Source organism: Symphodus melops, assembly GCF_947650265.1.
Source record: "Symphodus melops genome assembly, chromosome: 18".
Classification (NCBI taxonomy): domain Eukaryota; kingdom Metazoa; phylum Chordata; class Actinopteri; order Labriformes; family Labridae; genus Symphodus; species Symphodus melops.
This window is the reverse complement of record NC_136708.1, coordinates 20944049-20966583: the sequence shown is the minus strand read 5'-3', so window position 1 is coordinate 20966583 and position 22535 is coordinate 20944049. Positions and strand designations below refer to the sequence as shown.

General features: G+C 45.0%; 2 protein-coding genes across 2 annotated transcripts in view; both read left to right on the top strand.

The window, feature by feature from the left end:
* Window positions 1-895: 895 nt before the first annotated feature.
* Window positions 896-8671, top strand: eif3eb (eukaryotic translation initiation factor 3, subunit E, b). The gene is made up of 13 exons (XM_079367774.1): window positions 896-1066; window positions 1426-1543; window positions 2039-2156; window positions 2759-2801; window positions 3405-3509; window positions 3665-3790; window positions 4575-4699; window positions 4948-5074; window positions 5261-5362; window positions 7227-7336; window positions 7667-7769; window positions 7990-8124; window positions 8309-8671. Exons 1-13 carry the CDS (start codon window positions 977-979, stop codon window positions 8345-8347), a joined length of 1341 nt encoding a protein of 446 aa, XP_079223900.1. The 5' UTR covers window positions 896-976; the 3' UTR covers window positions 8348-8671.
* A 1276-nt stretch (window positions 8672-9947) lies between these two features.
* pleca (plectin a) overlaps window positions 9948-22535 on the top strand; it is a gene marked incomplete at its 5' end in the record, with an annotated part of 94904 nt that continues 82316 nt past the window's right edge. Inside the window, 4 exons of the mRNA XM_079367767.1 lie at window positions 9948-10107; window positions 10738-10775; window positions 14544-14714; window positions 19369-19582. Of these exons, the coding sequence (XP_079223893.1) occupies window positions 9948-10107; window positions 10738-10775; window positions 14544-14714; window positions 19369-19582 (583 nt within the window). The remainder of the gene's footprint in view (window positions 10108-10737; window positions 10776-14543; window positions 14715-19368; window positions 19583-22535) is intronic.

Sequence of the window (22535 nt, the reverse complement as noted above, 5' to 3'; positions counted from 1 at the left end):
TTTCTCGCTGACTGATGCTCACTGAGCTCCATCTCACATCTCTGATCAGTCCCATGCTGTGGTCACAGATGCTACCTGTCCCACTTCTGACCTCAAAGAGGTCAATAAAACCGCAGACTCATTTATTTTGGTCACGTGTCCACAGAGTCCACTTCTGTCCCTATGTCTGAACGAGAATATTTTGAGTCATTCATTTAAACACCAATTTGTGGATCTTTCTGGAGCTTGGAGGTGACATGCCTCTCTGAAAAAGATAAATAATAAGAACCTGACAAATCAGGGGACTTGTGCTTTTCAGTGTCTTCTCAGCCTGTGGTAAATGTTTGCCCGTATGCCAAGACAAAAATATTTTGTGCGTCACGTTTCCGTTGTGGGATCATACATCTAAATCTGTATAATGTGTGCAATCCACAGTTTGAGCTCTCATAGCAATCAAGAATTTATTGGGCTGAAGCAAAATGACATTTTCAGAGGAATTTAAATGTTGTAGTTTGATGTTGGGATTTATTTTTCTTCCAAATTAGTGATAAGATCAAACAATAAAAACTTAACTTCCTGGTCTTGGTCTTTCTTTCTTTCTTTCTCTTTTCTTTTTTTTCTCCAATTTAACAAAGACTCAACATTTTAGTGAAGGCAAACACGTGGTCAGAACTCAGAAAGAAAGGGTGCAGAACTGACTAAACACTGAAGCTTCATTTTCTGCGAAGCTGCAACCTGCATGCACATCGACTGTGAGAAGAAGGAGGCCAAGACGGCGCTCTCCACTGCAGCACCCATTATGATAACTAGACATTGACATTTACTTAATCAAATCAATCAATCAGATTGTTTATATTCTCAACAAGATTACATGTCTGAAGTACCTCAAATCACTACCAAAGCTGGCCTGAGGGGGGCAGCAACGTGCCACAACAAGGCATCTACACTTTTGGAAATCCACGAGAAGAAGAAGAAGAGGAGGAAGAAGCCAGCCAACATGGCGGACTACGATTTGACAACCAAAATAGCACATTTTTTGGACCGACATTTGGTTTTCCCTCTGTTGGAATTCCTGTCAGTGAAAGAAGTAAGCGGAATGCTGTCCTAAATGACCTCTAACTATGATATTAATGTTTACTTTGTGGGCGTAAAACACGGCTGTATGCTAGCCGTTAGCAGGCTAACTTGTCAACAGTCATGTTAAACAGCTCCTCAGCTGGCAGAAACATTATGAATTTTCTCTCTCTCGTTTGTACTATTGTTATTAGTTAGTAATAGTTCACCTGTGTAAATGTTTAACATGAATAAAGACGTGTTTAAGGTCACTGATAACTCGCTTGTTGTTGTTGTTGTTGTTGCCATGGTTACGCCTGGGCAGATGTCACCGATGTTCTCGAACCTTCTCTCACTCAGTCGTGCTTACTCGTGACTTGATTTTGTCGACAGATCTACAATGAGAAGGAGCTTCTTCAGGGGAAGCTGGACCTGCTCAGTGACACCAACATGGTGGACTTCGCCATGGACGTGTACAAAAACCTGTACGCGGACAAAGACATCCCTCATTGTAAGAGAGAGAGAGAAGAGAAGCACTCAGTCCATCTTCTTTATTTCTGACTGCGTGACCTGTTCATGTGTTTTTATAAAGTACCTGTTCAGCACGCATCTACAAAACAAAAACAAACTGTGCACATCCATGTTATGAGACAGATGTTTAGGCGAGCAATGTGTCCATTAAATAAGTTAAAGGTAAACTCCTGCACTCCGTCTAACATGCAAACACACGTGTATTTCAGCGAGTCATCAATCAAACCTTTAAGTTGTTTTTACAATGACAAACTGTTTACGTGGATTCTGGATATAGTGAGCAGGGTTCAGGCATTCATGGACATCAATTCTGATTTTTCACTCTGATCAGACTTCATGAACCTCCTGTTTCCTCAGTGCCTCGGAGCAACTGGACATGAGGTGTTTGAGTTATAGATTTTAACCTTTTTAAAGCAATGTTTAGTAATTGAGTTCAGCTGTATTAAGGTGTCACCAGCGTCTGTCGATGTTTCAGCTCTGAAGGAGAAGAGAACTTCGGTTGTGGCCCAACTGAAGCAGCTCCAGTCGGAGACGGAGCCGATCGTCAAAATGTTTGAAGATCCCGAGACCACCCGACAAATGCAGTCCACGAGGTCAGATCAAGGAAAAGTAAAAAAAAAAAAAAAGAATCCCCTCGCTCTCTCTCTCTCTCTCTCTCTCTCTCTCTCTCTCAAATATTTGGTTCAGTCTGAAGTCACTGCAGTGATCGTGGGGTCACTGTGTTTTTATTACAAAAGCTGACTCGAGTCTCTCCTCGTTTGTCGTCATCAGTGACATCAACTTGATCTACAGAAATCTTTTTTCTTCTCTGAGCTTTAACAATATATATTTTTGATTACAGCATTTCTTTGTTTCGTTTTCTTACGTGTTCGAAATAAAGAAATCAAATCAGACAATGTTGAACATGCAACACACACACACACAGACACACAGACACACACACTGGTCATTCAGCAGATTTGCAACGTTAGCTACTGAATGTTGTCACAAGCTGATCCCTGCAGGACAAAATACAGACACACGAGAAGAAACGCAGAGAAGTCAAAGCAGCTTTTAAAGCAGATGAATTGTTGCCTTCTTTTCACTGAGACTCTGCACTGTAATAATGTGACACTGAAATACTTGAGAAAACACGTCTGAGGACTAATGACGGCTCGTCTGCAGAGTATTGATCTGTGTCTCTCTTTCTCATCAGAGATGGGAGGATGCTGTTCGAATATCTGTCGGAGAAACACAACGTAAGTTTTCGTATTGTTCAAAAAAAAGTGCACAGCAATTTCCTATGAAGAGGGAAAGATTTGGTTTCCATAACAACAGGCTGCCACTGTTAGCCAACTCTCGCCAGAGTGCCCGCTGATCAAAGCGTCTCCTCACAAGCGCTCGCACGTCGTTTCTGTCGGAGCGTAATGTTCGGATTATTTGCTTTTGTTTTGATGCATCTGTTCATCAAAAGGTTGTTCACACGGTTTGCATTATTCTGAGAGGAGGGACGGTGTTGGCGTGGAGGAAAAGATGAGACGGGCTTTGTTCTGTCTTAAGAGATGAAAGCTGTGTCAGGACTGCGTCTGTTTCCCTAATAAGCCGCTTTCTGTCAGCCTCACAGCCTCAATTAGCTTTCTGAGGCAGAGCTGCTTGGACTGCTGCTGTGACTGTACCCAGGTTTCTGCAGGCTTTAAAGACGACGTGTAGCCATTTATCTCGTGAGCTTTCAGCAGATTCATTAGAAGGAAGAATGTGAAAAGCTTTAATTAAACCCCTGTATGACGGGTTCTACTCAGGTTGTAGATGATCATCATCTTCGTGTGATTTTTAGTTTCTGCTTCGATTTTCTTATTTCTCAGTTTCGTCAAGAATACCTGGACACGCTGTACAGGTACGCCAAGTTCCAGTACGAGTGCGGGAACTACTCCGGGGCCGCAGAGTACCTCTACTTCTTCCGCGTCCTGGTAAGAATAACTTTGAAACGGTCGAACCTTCTCATGAATCACGGAGGAGCGGACCGTCTTTTCTCACATCGTTTCCACACAACTGTTCGGTTCTTCTTCTTCTCTCTTTTTTTTTCTCGTCCCGCTGTGATCACTGAACTTGTCGGTCTGCTCAGGTTCCCTCGACAGACAGGAACGCCTTGAGCTCTCTGTGGGGGAAGCTGGCCTCTGAGATCCTCATGCAGAACTGGGAGGCGGCCATGGAGGACCTGACTCGACTGAGGGAGACCATCGATAACAACGTGAGTGAAGAGAAGCAGTCGACGAGGAGGTGGAGCTCGTAGGAGACGTTTCTTTAGCCAAAGAGGAAGAGTTGAGGCGGGCCTTTAGCTGCTACAACAGTTAATTTAATCTGAGATATTTTATTAATCCCTGAGGGGGAGATTGTGGTTTGCACTCTGTTATTGTGGGGACATGCTTCTCACACACACACACACACACACACAGGCCTGAATCACACACGTGCACAAGCAGGACCTGTGGACATGCATTAATGGAGAGACGTCAGAGTGCGGCGGCGCCTCCTGAGCTGCTGGGGTTCGGTGCCTTGCTCTAGGGCACCACCCAATACGGATGTTGGTCTGGCACCTCTCCAGCTACCAGACCAACATCCATGTTTTGGACCACATTGGGACTTGAACCGACGTCCCAACCCAAGTCCGTTCGAACAGAGCTACTGCCGCCCAAGTTCATACAGTCATGATGAAAGTGTCTGAATGCGTCTGAACGGTGTTTTTAAAGGAAGGACGTCACAGTCTTTCTTTGGGGGTGTAAACATGCTCATGTTAGCTGTAAAAAAGGGTATTTAAATATTTAATTTGGACGACCTAATGGGGATTCCAGCCCCCAGTGGACACTCAAAGAACTGCAGTTTCATTTTCATTCATTTCATTTTAACACCAGGAAGTTGCAGCTGGTATCTTCCTCAGTTGTATCCATGTAAAGCAGCTTCTTCCTCACCTGTGTTTGATGTGCAGGTAAAGTCTTGATCATGTATGTGTTCACACGTATTCCCCCCCTCTGCAGTCTGTGAGCTCTCCTCTCCAGTCGCTCCAGCAGAGGACCTGGCTCATCCACTGGTCCCTCTTCGTGTTCTTCAACCATCCTAAAGGCAGAGACAACATCATCGAGCTCTTCCTCTATCAGCCTCAGTGAGTCAGTCTCCGGCTTCCCCACACATCAAAGGACACGCTTCATCCACAGCTCTTATTGCATACTGAACTGAGTCCTCATTAGTTTGAAGGTCATCCTGCTGTTGTATTGCTAATGAGAATTTTCCTGAAAGTTTCACTTTGTGTGGTTAAAAAAACCACTTTTATTTCACAAATTGTTTATTTTCTTGTTAAATAGCCGATCACATGTTGCGTCACTACCTTCCTGTGCTGCCTGTGTTTGTCAGGTACCTAAATGCCATCCAGACCATGTGCCCACACATGCTGCGATACCTCACGACCGCGGTCATCACCAACAAAGATGTGCGGAAGCGCAGGCAAGTGCTCAAGGACTTGGTGAAGGTCATTCAACAGGTAAGGTCGATAAAAGTTGGCAGAACGAATCCAATCGAATTATTCTCCGGGATTCAGTCACACATGAATTATCCTCCTGTGTGTGTGTGTGTGCGTGTGTGTCTGTGTGTGTGTGCGTGTGTGTGCGTGCGTGTGCGTGCGTGTGTGTGCGTGCGTGCGCGTGCGTGTGTGTGTGTGTGTCTGCAGGAGTCGTACACGTACAAGGACCCGATCACAGAGTTCGTGGAGTGTCTCTACGTGAACTTCGACTTCGACAGCGCCCAGAAGAAGCTGAGGGAGTGCGAGGCGGTACGGTTAGCTTCCTAAGGTTTTCGTACGACGCTCCTCCTGCTCGACGCCACGTATTCGTCTCGTCGCTCGAACCCGAACCCCCCCCCCACCCTCTCTCTCCTGGGCGGTCTCCTGAGACGGAGGGCTAGATATGAAGCTTCTCTTAGTTGTGCCGCTCTGATCTCCTGAGTCCCTCGCTTTTAACTTCGCTGCCATTCAGCCCCAGCAAATCCACGCCTGGCCTGATTTGCCGGCTTTAACTTTTTATTCAGATTGATTTTCAAAGCGGAACAGCTGTCAGATTTGGAGCTGGCTCTCCTTCTCTTTAGAAACCCTTGACTGCAGATTTTTTTTTTCGTGTTTGGGGACCACTTTGCATGTTTGTTGAGCGCTCTCTCATCAGTTGGCTTCTTTTTTTTTTTTTCTCCCCTCTCTTGTATAAATTATGCAGTGATTGCAAAAGCCTCAACCCAACCTGTCAGATACAGAGTGTGAGCACAGTGACAGAGGGTCGATGAAGTCACTCTGTCGGCTTTTATTCTGCTGATTTTTAACGATCAGGGGAATCAATAACCATGTTTTTATCAGATCTTCCCTCCAGAGATGAGCTTCTCCTCTGACTCGCTTCATAAACATCCTCACAGAGGGATCTGTTCTGCTCCTGAACACGACTGAGGTCTCGTCTCGCGGGAAGGTCGACGTCGTCAGATGTGGACCTTTGATTCCTCCGTCGTGAGACAGAACACTTCTGATCTAAACGGGAGTGTTTACTTCGTTAGCGCTCGCCGCGGCAAAGTGCTCGCTGGATAATTGGATTTCTTCCATAATGACTCCCACTTTGTGAAATAATGCTGCCACGTCTTCTTTTCAATGCTCCACACGTTAAAATATTCAGACGTTTCTGAAGCGATGAGGTCGGCCAAGCACGCCGCGTGTGATGGGTGGCTTTAACAAACCCACAGGCAGGACGTGTGGAAGTAGAATCTCCTCCGCCTGGCGACGGCTTCACCACGCAGTCCTGCTCACGGCGAGCCCCGTGTTTCTGTGGCACGAGCTCGCCGATAAAGACGGGGTGGAATTAAATGATCGGTGACTCATTTTGAAGTCCGTCACAGTTTGAATTCAATCCCTCTGAAAAAAGAAAACTTAAAAAAAACTGTTAAAGTGTGGCTAACGTTAGCAGCGCTAGTCTATATATTATATAGCACTTTTTAAAAAAACATTTAAAATGTAACATAAAGTTCTTGACATGTTTAAAAGCAAAGTGAAATTATTTACAGGAAATGTAAATACACACACACCTACACACACACACACACACACACACACACACACACGTGTAGACATACCTGGTAGTGTGGAGACACTCCGTCCTTCCAGGCTTCCAGGAGCCAGCAGAGGAGCTGCTCGCTCGCACGTTCAGATCTTCGCTCACAGGTTCCCCACTCGTTCCAAACGGGGGGGGGGGGGGGGGGGCGTTTGCTTGCGACGACCTCGAGGAGATGAGCTCAGCCGACTCAGTCACGTGGTTTAAATTCCTCCTGAAAACACGAGCGAGCCTTTCCTGCCTTGAGTTGAACTTTCTCAAACACGTTTGAGTTTCAAAACTTCCACAAGTGAGACTCGTTTTCCTCGAACAGGCCGGCGGCGGCGGCGGTGGCAGCATCATTTCCAGCAGGTTATTTGTGTTTGGCGTGCGGTGTCGTTATGTAAAAGTATACATGTCATGAAGGTCTGATATTATAACCACGGCTCCCGTGTGGAAACACAGACTGTAACTTCAGCACTTTAAGAGAGCGGTGGAAAATGTGCCGACGTGAGAAGTGAGAGGAACTTCCTGTTCTGTCTCTCTGATTCACCTTTTTTTTTTTTTCCCTTTCAGGTTCTTGTGAATGATTTCTTCCTGGTCGCCTGCCTCGAGGATTTCATTGAGAACGCTCGTCTCTTCATCTTTGAGACCTTCTGTCGGATTCATCAGTGTATCAGCATCAGGTACGCCCCCCCCCCCCCCCCCCCCCTTTTTTTTTTTTTTTTTTTTTGAAGTGGTGGAGCTTGTCAGGAACAGAGCGTGCAGCGCTGAGAAAAGAAAATGATGAAAGAATCTTTCAACTTGTGTCGTCAGGTGATTGATTCCCGCTGAAATTTGACTTCCCAGCGCTCTCCAATTTTCGGCTGTTGTTCATTTCCCTTCATATTTTTAAGTATATATCAGTAAAGTGTAAAAAAAAAAGAAAAAGAAAAAAAAAAAAGAACTTTATAAGACTTTGATTTGCCGTCCAAAAGGATATAGTGTTCACCTCCTCCTTCCCTCTCTGCGCTCAGCATGCTGGCAGACAAGCTCAACATGACGCCCGAGGAGGCGGAGAGGTGGATCGTCAACCTCATCCGGAACGCCAGACTGGATGCCAAGATCGACTCCAAGCTGGTGAGGCTCCGCGCTCGCTCGTCCAGCGTCAGTCAGACGAGCTTCACATCACTTAGAGGAGCACAAACATCCCTGACACGACCATGAACGTAATACCTGTCTGCTTCTTTTTTCTCTTCTACGACTGAAAACATCCACTGAGGGGATTTTTTAGGTTTTTTTAATTCTGTTGTACTTTATAAAGTCTGTAATTTATTCTTTTTTTGTGGATTAATTTCAGGGTCATGTGGTGATGGGCAACAACGCAGTTTCTCCGTACCAGCAAGTCATCGAGAAGACCAAGAGCCTGTCCTTCCGGAGCCAAATGTTGGCAATGAACATCGAAAAGAAAGTGGCCCACAGCAACAGGAATGAGGTATTTACTGAAGGGAGGGAGAAGAGCCAGGATGGAGGAAACAAAAAAACAAGAGCAGCCTCTTGGCCTGCTTTCAGCCCTGTCAATCATTGAGAGCAGGAGAAGCTGCTCTGTGTTTTGAGCTTTTCCTGGAACTCCTTTTCAAATGTTTTTTTTTGTTTGTCTTTGTGCTCTCTTCTTCCAGACTCCCAACTGGGCCGCTCAGGATTCTGGATTCTACTGAGACGCAAGTCAGCGACAAGAAGAGATGCACAGGACGCCATTATTTTACAATATTTATTCATTAAAGTATTTATTTAGCTAATATAATTATTTAACTACCAGCTAGACATAAAGTCTCCATGGGCGAGCGGCCGGCTTGAACTCTGCATTATTACTAATATTATTATTATTATTATCTGCAGTATTATTTGTATTAAGTGGACACGTTTCGATCATGTCATCAGGTGTTACTTTGATTCTGAGGTGACGTGTTCGCTTACTGTGAGAGAAATCAGACTACCAAAAATATCATCAATTAAAAACATCGTTTCCTTCACAAGACAAACTGTGTTTCTGTCGTTAATATTCATACTTGACCACTAGATGGCGCAGTTGACTCATTTCACCTGATGGTTGTTTGAGCAGCGTAGACTGAGGGTGTGCACTGACGCACACACGAGGAGGAAACAGACAGACCTCAGTGACAGACGGGTGTAATTTGATGGCGGGGGGAATGATGTTGTCATGGCGACGGCAGTGACACCAAAACATGCACATGGAGCGCGTGTGTGATGCTCCAGTTGTTTTTTCTTGTGGAGTGATCGTCGAGAAGGTGCGTCGGTCATGTGATCTGGTTGGAACAGCACACCTGGGTCCGGTGTGCTGAGTTTACTTAACTACCTGTAAGTAATTCTCTCTCTCTCTCTCTCTCTCTCTCTCTCTCTCTCTCTCTCTCTCTCTCTCTACCCTGCAGCTTTGTGTAAGAATTTGGTCTTGATTTGAAAATAAAGAATTAAATTAATTTGCTATAATTTCATCTGGTTTGTTTAATTCTTGGTTAATAAAATAATTAATAATATAATCTTGTGTGTGACACGTGCATCAGTCCCGTTTTGAGGAGGCCCCTCTGTCTGTCTGTTAAAGAAGGTCATGCAGTAAATCTGTGACCACGCCTGTGTTTTTAATATTGACTGTATGAAGTCCACAACTCTGCAAATATTTGACTTGTATGATGTTGCAGTTGAACCAGTCTGCAGCACACACACACTCATTCATTCAGCAGCTTTGTGAATACTTGCCGTCAATTAAATCGTTTGTTACCTTAGTTGACATTATAATGTCTTTGTGGCTTTGACAGGTCTCCTCGGTGATGTGTTTGCAGCAGAAGAGCTGTCCCTGTTATTACCCTGAGTAACTGCTGACAGGTGAGGAGGTGAAAGGGCCCCAGGTGTGTTCCCCCCCCCCCCCCCCCCCCCCCTCTTCTTACAGCTGTCAGGATTCCTTCTGATGTTCAGCCTGGGAGGGGCTGACGGGTCTACTAGCCTCTCCTCCAAAAGTCTTCTTCCTGTGTACACACACTCAAACTTTCCCGAGACCCAGTAAAACACACCACACATGCACACACACACACACACTCGTATAGCCTACACACACACACACACGCTGACGTGGGCTGAGGTCTGAGCCGGGCTGCTTCTGGAGCAGCTGGTATCCATCTGTGGTTGCTGTTGCTCCCTTCTTCCTGCCGCTGCAGAGAGGACACAAACCGGCTCGGCTGTTCCCATTCATGCTGCTCTCTCGCTCTCTCTCTGGTGAGCAGACGTGACGAGAAAGCGTTCAGCATGGACATCCTGACAGTCTGGGCTGTCACCAACCCGGCTGCGGCCCGGCTCCTCTGGGTCCTTCTCCTGGTCCTGGCCACGCTTCTGGTCTGGCTCTTCTTCTTCTGCTGCTACAGCTGGAACCAGAGCTCCTCGCCCTCCCTGGAGAGATACCTGGCAGGTAGGTGGGCCCTCACACACCCCCCTCCCCCTCCCCCCTCCTCTCTGTGGTCGTCTGGAGGCCTCTGATAGGCTTAAAACACATTACGGCTGCTTAAAGATTGAACTTGAAGTCTGACTCACTTTCTTTCGAAGGAAGACGATTTTCCCCCCTTCCAAAGTAATTCTAAGTTGTTTCCTTTCCAAGTCTGCAGTTTTCCACATTTTCCGGAGACTGCCTGGCCAGCTCGTGTTGGCTCTGGCTCCCATCCTGTGGTCTGAGCTGGTCTGATTACAGTTTAAACGTCCTTTAAAGCATGTGAGAGGATACAATGGCTCTCTTATTCTCATTAGTGAAAGGGTTAGTTTATTTTTGCATACTTTACCTCCAACAAAGAATGCAAAACTGCACTTCAGAGACTCACCACTCTGTGGAAAGTGAGCCTAATCATATGCTTTAAAGCTGACGATGTGACAGCGTGGGTTTGCGGCGTCATGGCAACCGAATGTCAAAGCAAAAACACGTGGTCAGAAGATCTTTTCTGCACCGCTCACACGTCACCTTGACATGTTTTTGGATTTATTCTTGTGATATTTTCGTCTTATTTTGTTTGTTCTAACAAACACATGTTTTTTTTTTTTTTTTGTGCAGTGATGGCAAAGCAGTCCAAATCCAAAGCTCCGACTCAGGTGAGAAAAGTGCTTTAACGTGGTTTCATCTTAAACGAGACGCATTAAGATGTCACTCTTCATTCCTTACATTCCTGCTCTGCCAAGACCAACTTCTTTAAAGTGCAGACTGTCTTCTGCAGTCCTGCTTGCAGTACCAACTTCAGACTTTAGAGGTCCTCAGTTCACTTTCAATGTATGTGCTGTCATGAAACCAGGCCTGCGTTGAGCCTTATTTTACAAGAGCAACACAAAGATAAGAGAGGACACGAAAACATGAGTTGTCATTTTAAAGTTGTGCACAATAAATATGAACTTTACTTTACACTTTTTTTGAGCAGACATTGTCTTAAAGGGATACTTCACCCATTTACATGAAGCTGTGCATCATTAGGAACATGGTAGTAGTGTTGAATGGTCGTGAGTCCAGCCCTCATTTTGCCCTGAGACGAGAAAAATGAGTTTTTCTTTGCCTGGAAGTTTTCTTCATGTGATGCAAAAAGCGTCATATTGCATCACATGAAGAAAACTTCCAGGCAAAGAAAAACATTATTTTTGAAGTATCCCTTTAAAAGTGGAGCAGGCGAAAGATGTTTTTGGGGGTTTGTAGACAGAACAGAGACGCTTATTAGAGTTAATGTGACTCTCCGTGAGGTTTTGACTCCACACTACATGGAGGCACCTCAGTGAGCGAACACGTTCACGCTCAGTGGGCGTAATGTTTGCAGTGTTCATCTTCTTAGTTTTGCTTAGCGATCACAAAAAAACACAAAGTGCAGCCGGCTCTTGTATGAATGTCGGTTTTGGAGGTGAAGACAAAATAATGGAACTCAATCTCAAAGTGCCACGGTCTTTAAGTGATCCTGATCCGGGTGTCCTTCAAAAGATAAACGTCACATGACTTTAAATATAAAGGCTTTGTTTCTGTCAACAAACTTCACACATGTCCTCTGTAGTGGACAGAAAGGTAAGGACACTCTTGACGACATCAGGATCAGAAATATTAAATGAATCCTCTGGGGGATGTAAAGGACGAGCATTAAAGGTTTTAATGAAGGCCTGAGCCGGATTTCATGGCAGTCCGGTCGTTGTTGAGACCTAAAGTTCAGACGTCACAGAGGTGTGTGAGGACAATCCTGATTCAACATCTGGAAGACCATCGTCTTTCCCTGCAGCCCCCTCTATTCAATTCAATTCAATTCAAAAAGCTTTATTTGTCCCCGGGGGGCAATTCAAGGACACAGAGCAGCAAAATGAACGACAGGGCAAGAACATTTAACCAAGATAAGAACCAACAAAGAAGAAAGTGTCAAAGAAGAAGAAAGTGTCAAGAGTGTTAGTACAAATATAGAAGACAAAATGACAAGTTAGATACAAGACAGAGCAGAGACAGTAAAGTGTCGAGATGTTAGTAGAAGGCACAGAGTTAGATTCAGAGGACAGTAAAAGGACAGGCTTGTATGTAAAGAAGCCGAGACCCCCAGAACCCCCTCAAAAGAGACACATCTCTGTCAAATTAACATTATTTTATGGAATTTAAATTTGAAGTCCAGATTCATATTTTAGCGTGAGGTAAAAAAAAAAAAAAAAAAAAAAAAAAAACAGATCTGTGGCTCGTGGCTGGAGGATTTAGGACCTGTCAGTGATTCATGTCATGTTTTTATAATTAATAAAGGTCTGACTCAACAATAAGGGGAAGTAATGCATTAAATGTTTCCAGTGTTGGCAGCAGTGTTTCTTTATAAATAGAAGAGGAACTGACTTTTAGTGAAGCACAAATCAAACGTTATTCTTCTGATTTTTAGACGCGGTCATTTTGAAACCTGCCGAAGCAGAGAACATGCAGCACTCGTGCACGTTCAAGGTTCAAGGTTCAAGGTTCAAGGTTCTTTATTTGTCAATTCCAAAATATGTCAGACATACAGTGAAATCGAAATGACGTTTCCCCCCTCCCCACGGTGCAATGTAGATAAAAAAAGGTACGGTAAATAAAATAAAACAAGGTAAAAAAAAGATAAATAATATTTACATTAATAAACCTAAATGTGCAAAAAGTACAAAGTTAAATAAAATGGAGTGTAAAACAAGATTATAAGAAAAGTGAGACTTGTGCATGCGTGCAATGTGCAATATAATGTGTTCCTCCGTTAATGTGGCGTGAAAGTCATACATTATGCATGAAGTATTTATTTCTCTCCAGCTCCACCTCGCTCCGTTTAGATTCCTGTTCAGGGGAAGTTGTGTGTCGTCTTCATGTTCTGTAATTTTACCAGCGAGCAGCTGCAGCTTTATCACGCGCCAATTCCATTACTAAGTATACAGAGAGCGGGCTCAAGTTCTGCAGAGTGATCTGAGGGTGTGTTGGCTCAGTCAGTGTGTGTGTGTGTGTGTGTGTGTGTGTCGTTACACAGTGGAGGAGCACTGTGCAGCCATTGTGCGTGATAAGTTTGAGAGGCTCTCTGAAAGGGCTCCGAGCGCGAAGCCCTTTTGTCCGAGTGTCGCGAACACAACACGGCGACAAAGGTTCGGTTCTTCCCGCGGCAGCAGAACACACAGACACACACACACACACACACACACACACACACACACGATGGAGTGAGCAGAAGAGATCAAGCTGTACAGCTACAGAAACAGAATAATACACTCTTCAGAAGTGAGACGTTTACGTTCAGCAGCTGGACTGTTTTCAATAATGGATTATTTTAAGATGACAGAATATGACCTCTGATCAGCCGGCGTGTATTATAACTAATGGGTTATCTGGTGTCATGTGGCCAACTATTAAAGACTGATATCAGGAGCACATGATACATTGTTTTGATAGGACAGTAAATGGACTTGAGGCTGCATTTATACACATTCATACGCTGCCAACGAAGCAGCTGGAGCAGTGCGGGGTAAAGTGTCTTCTCTCTACCCAAGGACGAGAGAGAGAGAGAGAGAGAGGAATGACATCCATGATTGTCCCCCCTCCTGATCTGCGTGGGCTGCTGGTTCAGAGGTCACATCAGAGCTGAAGTGGGAAGGTCTTTCACGTTTCATCATCTGTGAAAGAGATCTGCATGTTCAGCTTCTTGACAATGCGAATGTCGCTCGTGCTTTCTCGTCGCTCAGCGTCATTACATGACAAAGGCAGTACTATGGAGTCAGTCCATTCAAGAAGTGCTGATTGTGAGAGGCTGACGCTCTGTGCATCCTGAAGGCGTTCACTCAGGCGATCCTAAACACAACACAAGCACTTCACAAACGCAACTTTCCCCTTTTTTAGCCGAGTACTCGAGAGCGAGTAAACTCATTTCATTTGCTTCTATTCTTCATCAGAAATTCGGCAGCGTAAAAAAACCCCCCCAAAAAACAGAAGCCCGTTTGTTTACCTGACACATTGAATCAAACTCATCGTCCTCTGAATAAGGAAGCCTTTGTGCAGCTCAGGCAGTGCATGCCAGATTAAGAGCTGCTGTTTTTCCACTGTTGAAATCTTTAATTGGAGAGTGGACATTCCTCAAAGGAAACTTTAAAAAAAAATGAGGTTAAATTTGGAAATAAAAGCAGGCCTGCTTCCAGTTTGAAAGGTGGATATTATGTTGTTTCCTCTGCAGCTTTATTCTTGGCAGCGAGGGCGAAAAGCCTCTTAAACGTCATGCTGTAGGTAAAGTTCACCGCTCAACGTTTACAACTCAAAAACTCTGCAGCCTCTTAAAGCTGCTCCATCGGGCACCACTCTGCCACCGTGATCACGGTTCATTAGAAAGGTAAACCATAACGGCGTGCATCATGTAATTCCAGAGGAAGAAGAAGGCCAAGGAGAAGCCGGCCGCTCCTGTCCCGACAGAGGAAGTGGTGCCGGAGGAATCTGTGGCCCTCGGACAGGAGCCGGCGTGTCCGGCGGCGAGGAAGAGGAAGAGACGACCTCTGAAAGGCCGGCTGGAAACGGTGACAGAAGAGCGATCGCAGAAGGTGAGACACATTTTCTGGTGTTTGTCATCGTGGGCCTCGATTCGTTCCACTCAACCATTTCTTTCCACTTCGGCTGGGTCAAGAAGATTCTCATCGTGATTTGGCTCTCAGCTGTTTGTTCACCGGCTGATCAAACCGAAAATGCAGATTGTGGATCTGAAGACACAGAGATTAAGCTTCAGTACCTGGTTTATTAATCCACACTGAGTACAGTAACAGCTCTAATAATAACACCTAAAGCGAGCTGAAGCTTCCTCCGCTGAAGCACACGGTGTGATCAGGTTCGGCCTCCCCGCACAGAGAGAACAAAGCTGGCTCTGACTCGGGGCATTCCAGGCCGATTGGCACGCACCGTGTACAGAAGCGGGCTTCCCATGCCCGTCGACTCGTTCTCCAAGCGGGAGACCAATCATGTCGAGGGGCCACACAAGCGAGCAGCCGGCACAGTTCACGCTGTTGTGATTATGTAATGGCTCAGCGTGACAGTTTTTAATTCACCGCAGTGCAACTCGGCCCCACAAACACAATGCTGAATGAAGCAATCCGAAGTCTAACGGCCACGACATGGGAAACGTTTTCGGATTAATGTGAGCTCATTTGCATTTTTTGGGGGGAAATCAAAGTGCAGGAAGAGTTCAAACACAAGCTGTTGCAGAGCAGACACACACTTGTTTTAATCATTAATCATTGATTGTATTTTTTGTGGTTGTCACTTACTGTCTGTAGGGACTTGGGTTGGGAACTGAAGGGTTGCCAGTTCAAGTCCTGGTCATGACCACGATAATAATGGAGGCTGCTCTGGTGTCTGGTGAGGTGCAAGATCACTTCTGGAGTAAGTGATCTTAAGCAAGGCACCAAACCAGGAAGTGATCCGGCACACTCCCTGAGCAGCATGTGTGTCGCATCGCCACTCTGACAGCTCTCCACGAATGCATCGCCACAGGTCCAGTTTGTGCGTGTGTGTGTGTGTGTGTGTGTGTGTGTGTGTGTGTGTGTGTGTGAGCATCAAGTCTCTCCATAATGGAGAGTTAAAGCCGAACTTCTCTCAGGGGTTAATAAAGTAATGATTTAAACATCTGAAGCAGGTGACGGCTGAACACCATCTGGTTAAAATGTTCAAAAGAAATACATCAGTTAAGTATTGTGACGTCAGTTTGTCAAGGTGAAGCTGTTGTGGTTGCTAGGCGACAGGAGTAAAAAAGTGCCGGGGACAGTTTCGAGCAGTTTATGCAGGATTCAAAGGCTGCATGGGTTCTTTGGAGGTCACGACTTCCTGTCATCTTTTAGACGTCTGGATTAAAGAAAAAAAAAAAAAAAAAAAGGTCCAACACTAAATTCCCAAAGCCTCCAAACACTTCTTTTTTTTCAACAGATTAGTTTGCTCAATCTGCTTTTGGATTGTTGTAACTGTGATTTAAAGTGTCATGATCATGTTAGCGTAGAGCTTGACTTGAACAGGAACGCCAGATATTTCCAAGTTACACACATGGGAGTTAAAAATGACAGATTACTTTGGGATCAGTTTAATGTTTCAGCCCATCTGTTTCCACATGCCTCGCACGTGCTGAGCTCAGCAGAACTGCCTCCACGCGCCGTCCTGAAAGTGTGAAGTTCAAGGAGAGAGAGTATAGGTAGGCGGTCAGGCCATCAGATGGTGTCTCATGGTTTATGATTCCATTTCATCAACGTGTCTAATCCTCAACCTGAGCTCAACATTAAACCCTCCAGTCTGCAGACCGACATGCATGTGGCCGATATAAAACTCAGTATGAAGTATCTCTCTCTCTCTCTACTCAATCTGATCTGAGCTCAGTTTTCACGTGCGCACCGAGCCTGCAATCAGAGCCCTGCTCTCATCTCCATCCTTGATGCGAGCCTGCCGTGTAGCGACGACCTCGCCTGCGTGCTGTAGCAGGGAGGGGGACAGGCATGCAGGCAGCCCGGATCAGTCCAGGTCTAACATCCCGGACAGGACGCAGGGCGCGCGACTCCCGCTGCGGATGAGGATGCTGGTTATCCAAGTCTGAGCGAATCTAACAGGGACGAAAACGCCGATTGAAACACTGCACCAAAGAGATTTTTTTTTATAACGATTGATCAGCTGGGACCAACACAGCAGCAATCCTGGATATATTTAGCGTGAGTAGACTAAACCAGGAATTGCCTGCAGAGTGTTTCTTATTTTGCCGCATCGCTGACGCTGTTTACCGTGTGAGTTAGATTCATTTCAACACCTGCAGATCAGAAACGATCCGATCTCACTGTGAGGATACACGGCGGTGTTTTTCACTGCAGGTGAACCTTCAGCTCTCTCTCCGAGTCTTCACATGCGGGGTCAGAGAGTCTGTAGATTCAGGTGTGGCGATGCACTGCAGCTCCGAACTGTAACGGGTGCAGTTTAAGACCTCAAGTTTTCAGGGATGTATCTTGACTTGACAGCAATCTCTGATAATCTAGAGCTCCAGCTTCTAACCAAGTCCATCAGCTGTTCGAGAGCAAGAGAGAGAGAGGATCCTGAGTTAGCTGTCAGTGTGATTCAAACTGGAGTCCATTCACATCATCATCATCACTCACTCACACACACACACACACACACACACACACACACACACACACACACACACACACACACACACACACACCACTTAACTTTCTCCCATTTCCAGAGTTGTGAGTTTCAGGAGCATGCTCTCCATCGCTCCTCAGGGTTGCCTGGTAACCATATACAGATCACCCTGATGCTTTCAGCCTGCTTGGATGAAGGCCACACAACAAAACAAAGTAATGGGCTAAAAACAGGAGCAAGAGTGGAGACGTTAGAGACGCCTATGATGATGATGATGATGATGATGATGATGAAATGTCTAAAAGTCAAAGCAGCAGATGTTTTCAGCTCCTCGTTTCGATTAGGTCATGATTTATTCAGAAGATGAAACAGAGCCTGACAGACTCACACTTTGCTTCTTCATATGGAGACATGTATTTCTCAGAGAGTAACTCAGAGCATCTCTTCGTCTCTGCTCTGTGTAAGAGCTATTTTAGAAGTTATGAATTTTTAACATGCCCCCGTACTGTAGTCAGCTGTCGTCAGCTCTAACCTTTCAAAGAACCCAGACTGCAGTGAGCTCAAGTTTTTATAATATTTCTTGTTATGCATGAAAGGCTGAAGTCTTTTAATTCGCAGGGTTTGGGTTTTTTTTTATGACCTCAAGAACGGTTTCCTGAAAATACAATTTACACACAGGTTGCTAAAGTTTGTCTTTATAGTGTCATGTTCAGGTTTTCCATCACTCCTCCCTCAGGAGCCATTTTGACACCATGCATGCTGGAGTACGCTGCCAAACTTAAAAAATAAAGGTTAAAAAATAAAGAGATATAAATGACGTTAGCACTGCAGCTAACTAATAGCAAACTGGGTTTCCAGAAATAGCTTTTATCTGAATCCGAAAAACCTGTCTCTGGTGCACTGTCCACATTTCTCCTGGGACAGTTGTCCTGTCTGCTGCTGTCCAATCAGAAGGAGGCTGTGACGGTGCAGCCAGCCAGCGCCCCTGTGGGGAGCATCCTGTGAGCTGGATGGTGACTCAGCTAAAAAAGAAGGGAGCTGTGAGTGTGGTGAGGATGTACAGTGCACCACTTTGAATGAGACAGATAATAAAGCCTTTGGCTGGATTGTGAAAAGAAGAAAACACAAGACAATTAGTGGCTGTGTTTGTGAATTGTAATCTGTGATCATGACTCTGCACTTTATCTGAGAAACATTTGCACAGTGTGATTGTTGTTCTCTCATAAAGTGTTGTTTGTAGGCGGTTTCTTAATCACATCATATTCATCATGGCGTGTGCTGCGGCCCTCTTGGCCCGGTTCACCCGTGTGAAAGAGATCTTCCTATACGGTGTATTTACGCCGATGATGATTCAAAGAAATTAAAAATATATTACAGGTGTAAAAATCACGTCTGAAGAATTGAAGTGTAACACGGTGAGATTCATGATGTCTCCTTCACAACATCAAGTGTCATGTTTCAATCATTTGTCTCACAGTGTTACATCAATATCATGACATTTAAATCAGTTATTATCTCTCACAAAGTATTTTCTGTTTCTGAACAAACCAGAGTGAGTGAAGCAGTGACAGGTCTCCTTTTAGTGATTCGGCTCTTTATTTAGTTTATTTAATCAGTAAAGCAAAGTGATGTTTTGATGTTGGTGTGCTGTGACTGAAAGTTTGGCTGAGGCAGGATTTCCAACATGGCGGCGGCTGACGATGAGCGCCCTGTGCTAACAGACGGCTGACTCCATAGTTACAGTCTGTGATTGACACAGACTTCTAAAACCTTTTCTAAATAATAAAACATCTATTCATATGGCTGCTTGTATTTATGAATAAAATAAATAAATAAGTAGCCATGTGCAGTAATAGAAATAGTATTAGAGTAACCTTGTTCCGTCATCCAGAAGGAAGTGTTGTGAAAACATTATTTTCTTATATTTTGGTCAGTGTAAATTGTAACGTATTTTGAGGATTTTTATGCCTTTATTTTGAAAAAACCCAAAGTTAAGGGCGGCAACAGGTGTGTTGTACACATGGAGGAATGTGTTCTTGCTGTGATTGGTTTAAAGAGTCATATTTTTAACCCTTTACGTCCTTCCAGACGATGGAGGAGGTGAGGGAGAAGCCCAAGAGGAGGCCTCTGGTCCGGGCTGCGTCGGAGGAGAGCTCCAGCGATCTGTGCTCGGTCAGCTACTCTCCGCCCCCTGGCGACACTCTGCCCTGGAACCTGCCCAAACACCATCGCATCAAGCGCTCCAAGTCGGCGTCCGGAGACGTGTTGGACCCGGCGGAGAGGGCCGTCATCCGCATTGCAGGTAAACACCAAGGATGGGAGAAACACGTCGTTAAAACTGAGTGGCTTGATGTGACAGCTCTCTGATTCACTCTCTTTTATTATACCTCAGCTTATACTGTACCTATGTACAGGTAACGTACCTGTACACACACACGATGGTCTGCTGTCTACTTCAAGACATTTACATGGATTTGAATTCACACTGCTGCAGGTCAGCTGCTGGCTGAAGATTTCTCTCATCTCATTTTCACTGTCACCGGAGACGATGTTGAAAACAATGGTTCACTGTTCTCTTTGAGGGTCATTTCGTTTTAATGAGTTGAACATCTCTTCAGTGTGATGATCATTCCTTCCCCATGAGGGGGTTCAAACTCCTTCTCTGTCAGAGGTCGGCTCCACCTTTTGTCTCTGTTAAATGTCTGAGCGGTGAGGTCCAGGCTCAGGTGATGCTACTCGCTGCTTCAGCACTTCCTGCTGCGCTGTGTTGACCACTCGTGTTGTTACCCGCCTCTTTCCCATCGTTGTCTGTGATATTGATCTAATGGGGTGGCGTACTGCAGCAGTGTTGTCTCTGCACAGACAGCAGCAGCAGCAGCAGCAGCCGTGTGAATATTGACTCCCAGTGCTGCTGAGTGAAGAGGTGAAGTTCAGGTAGATGGTGGAAGGATCTGGATGCTTTCTGTTGTTGAGCAGGGCAGCCATGTTGGATGAAATGCAATCAGATGAACGTCAGCGTTGCCTCTTTGGATTGCTGCCATAACGTCTCTGCGCTGATTCATTAGCGTTGTCAGACACACACAGAACAAGGCTGCAGCTTTATCTCACCACACATGGAAACAGGAAGTGTTTGTTATCAGGCTGCAGACAGTTTGCAGATGTCAGGATTAGGCTTTCTGACATGAAGATATCAGTGACTCATGACAGTTAGGGGCCGACAGATATCGGGATGCTGATAATTGGGACAAAAAAAAATCCAGATCAGGATTTATAAGCCGATATTTTTTTGAGATCTATCTCCAGTCTTTAGAGAGTGATAGATGTAGAGTAGATAGAAGCACACGTCGATCCCTCTCACTTGTACCGACAAAGTTCATCTCAGGTCGACCTCTGTTTTTTTTTTTGTTTTTTTTTCTCAGTAGGAGATACATCATGACTCACGCAGTGTTTCCAGTGCACCATGGTGTGGGAGAAGAGGAGGGTGTTGCTTTAGTGCGAGTGAATCTTTCCACATCTCGCCCAGGAACGTTAAAGGTCGCGAAACACAACGACACCAGGAAGGAATATCTGAGCTCGTTCGTCACTTTTCCTACACACTCTTATTTTGAATTTCCTGTGATGCTCGTAATGTACAGAAAAGCACTCCACGTAAGCCCGACTATTCTTTAATGTAGTTCTTACTACTGTGCTCGGTTTTCAAAAGACCAGGGTAAGGAAAAGTTGTGGAGTCTGCTCGTGGAAGATTCTGTTGATGAATAATTCAGATCAGCAGTTCTTGTCAGGATATCGAGTCGTGAATCCATTATTGATTTTACAGTTTCCAGTCGTCGTCGTTGCTTGATGTCTTGGGATGTCTCTGGCAGCTTGTGCTCCTCGTGTGCACCTCCTGATAAGTGCAAAGTTTGTCTTGTTTTGTTTTCGTATTCTTCCCCTCCAGATGATGAAGACTGTCTTTGTTCTGCAGGACTGAACAGATGATGTTTTACCTCTTTGTGTGTGAATCACACTGATATTCATGAAACCAGCACAGGAGGCTTTGTGCAGTTTACATGCTGGACACTAGGGGGCAGTATCCAAAGATAAAGCACATTGCAGCCCCTTCATTCAAAGATCAGCGTTCCTGCTCACAGACTCTGCTTCTTCATTTATTGACTCCTCGTCGAATCATCTGGGCTTTCTCCTTCCTGAGCCGTCTTCTCATCACATCTCAAATATTCAAAATGTTGAAAATATGCGATTACTCTTCGTTTGATATTTATCCTTTTTATTCAGTGTCATCACCATGTTTGTGTTTATTTCTACTCGACCTTACGTTGACTCTGTTTGAAGTGATTCTGTTCGTTTCTTAGAGAGTCAAAAAAAAAAAAGCTTCTCAGCGATCTGAACCATGAAGGGTTCAAGTTGCTGAATGCTGTGTACTAATGATCTGCCTCCACTGTTAGACACTAAGGGACTGACTAAGGGGATAGTTAGTGAAGCTAATGAGATGCACGTAATAAATTACCCCGACACTCCAAAGTATTCAGACTTTCAACCTGTTAGCAAGCAACCGGGAAAGTTCACACACACACACACACACACACACATAAATCAAAGTGGACACACTGAGCAGGGAGTGAATAGTGAGGGGGGAGGAAGTTTCCTGCCTTGGATTTGTTGTTGGGAGGATGAATTGTGGCCGACAGTCTGTAGTTTGGCGATGTGTGGGCCGACCGGTTGGCACTGCAGTCTGACGCTGGAGCCAAAACCTCGACAAGCAAACGGAGACGAGAGTGAGACTTTCTGCTCCGCTCGCTCATCTTACTTTTCACACTCGGTACGGTGGTGAAAAAAACAAACATTTATACATTGAACCCAGCAGATCGCTCCTGTGTGCTTCAGAGGGAACAGATGAATTACTTTCACTTGTTCTTGTGTTAAACAGCTTTTTTAGTTTTCAATGACGTCGTTTTCTTTTATCACAGTTTGTACATTCTGCCACCAGGGGGCGCTCAATCAAAACAATAACAAAAAGTACGTCAATCATGGGAGTGATTCTCTCTTCTTCTCTTCTCCCGACTGAAAACGTAATCCGAGTTGACCGTAGTCAGGACTAACGGGCGAAGGAAGTTTGTTTACCGACGAGCTAATGTGTTCGTTTTTTATTAGAGCGGCAGCTTTCAGTAGCAACTCTCACTTCCTCATTGCAGCCTTAACATCCGGTGTTTCCACGGCAACGATAAGCATTTTGTATCATGACGCTTCTGTCATGGCGT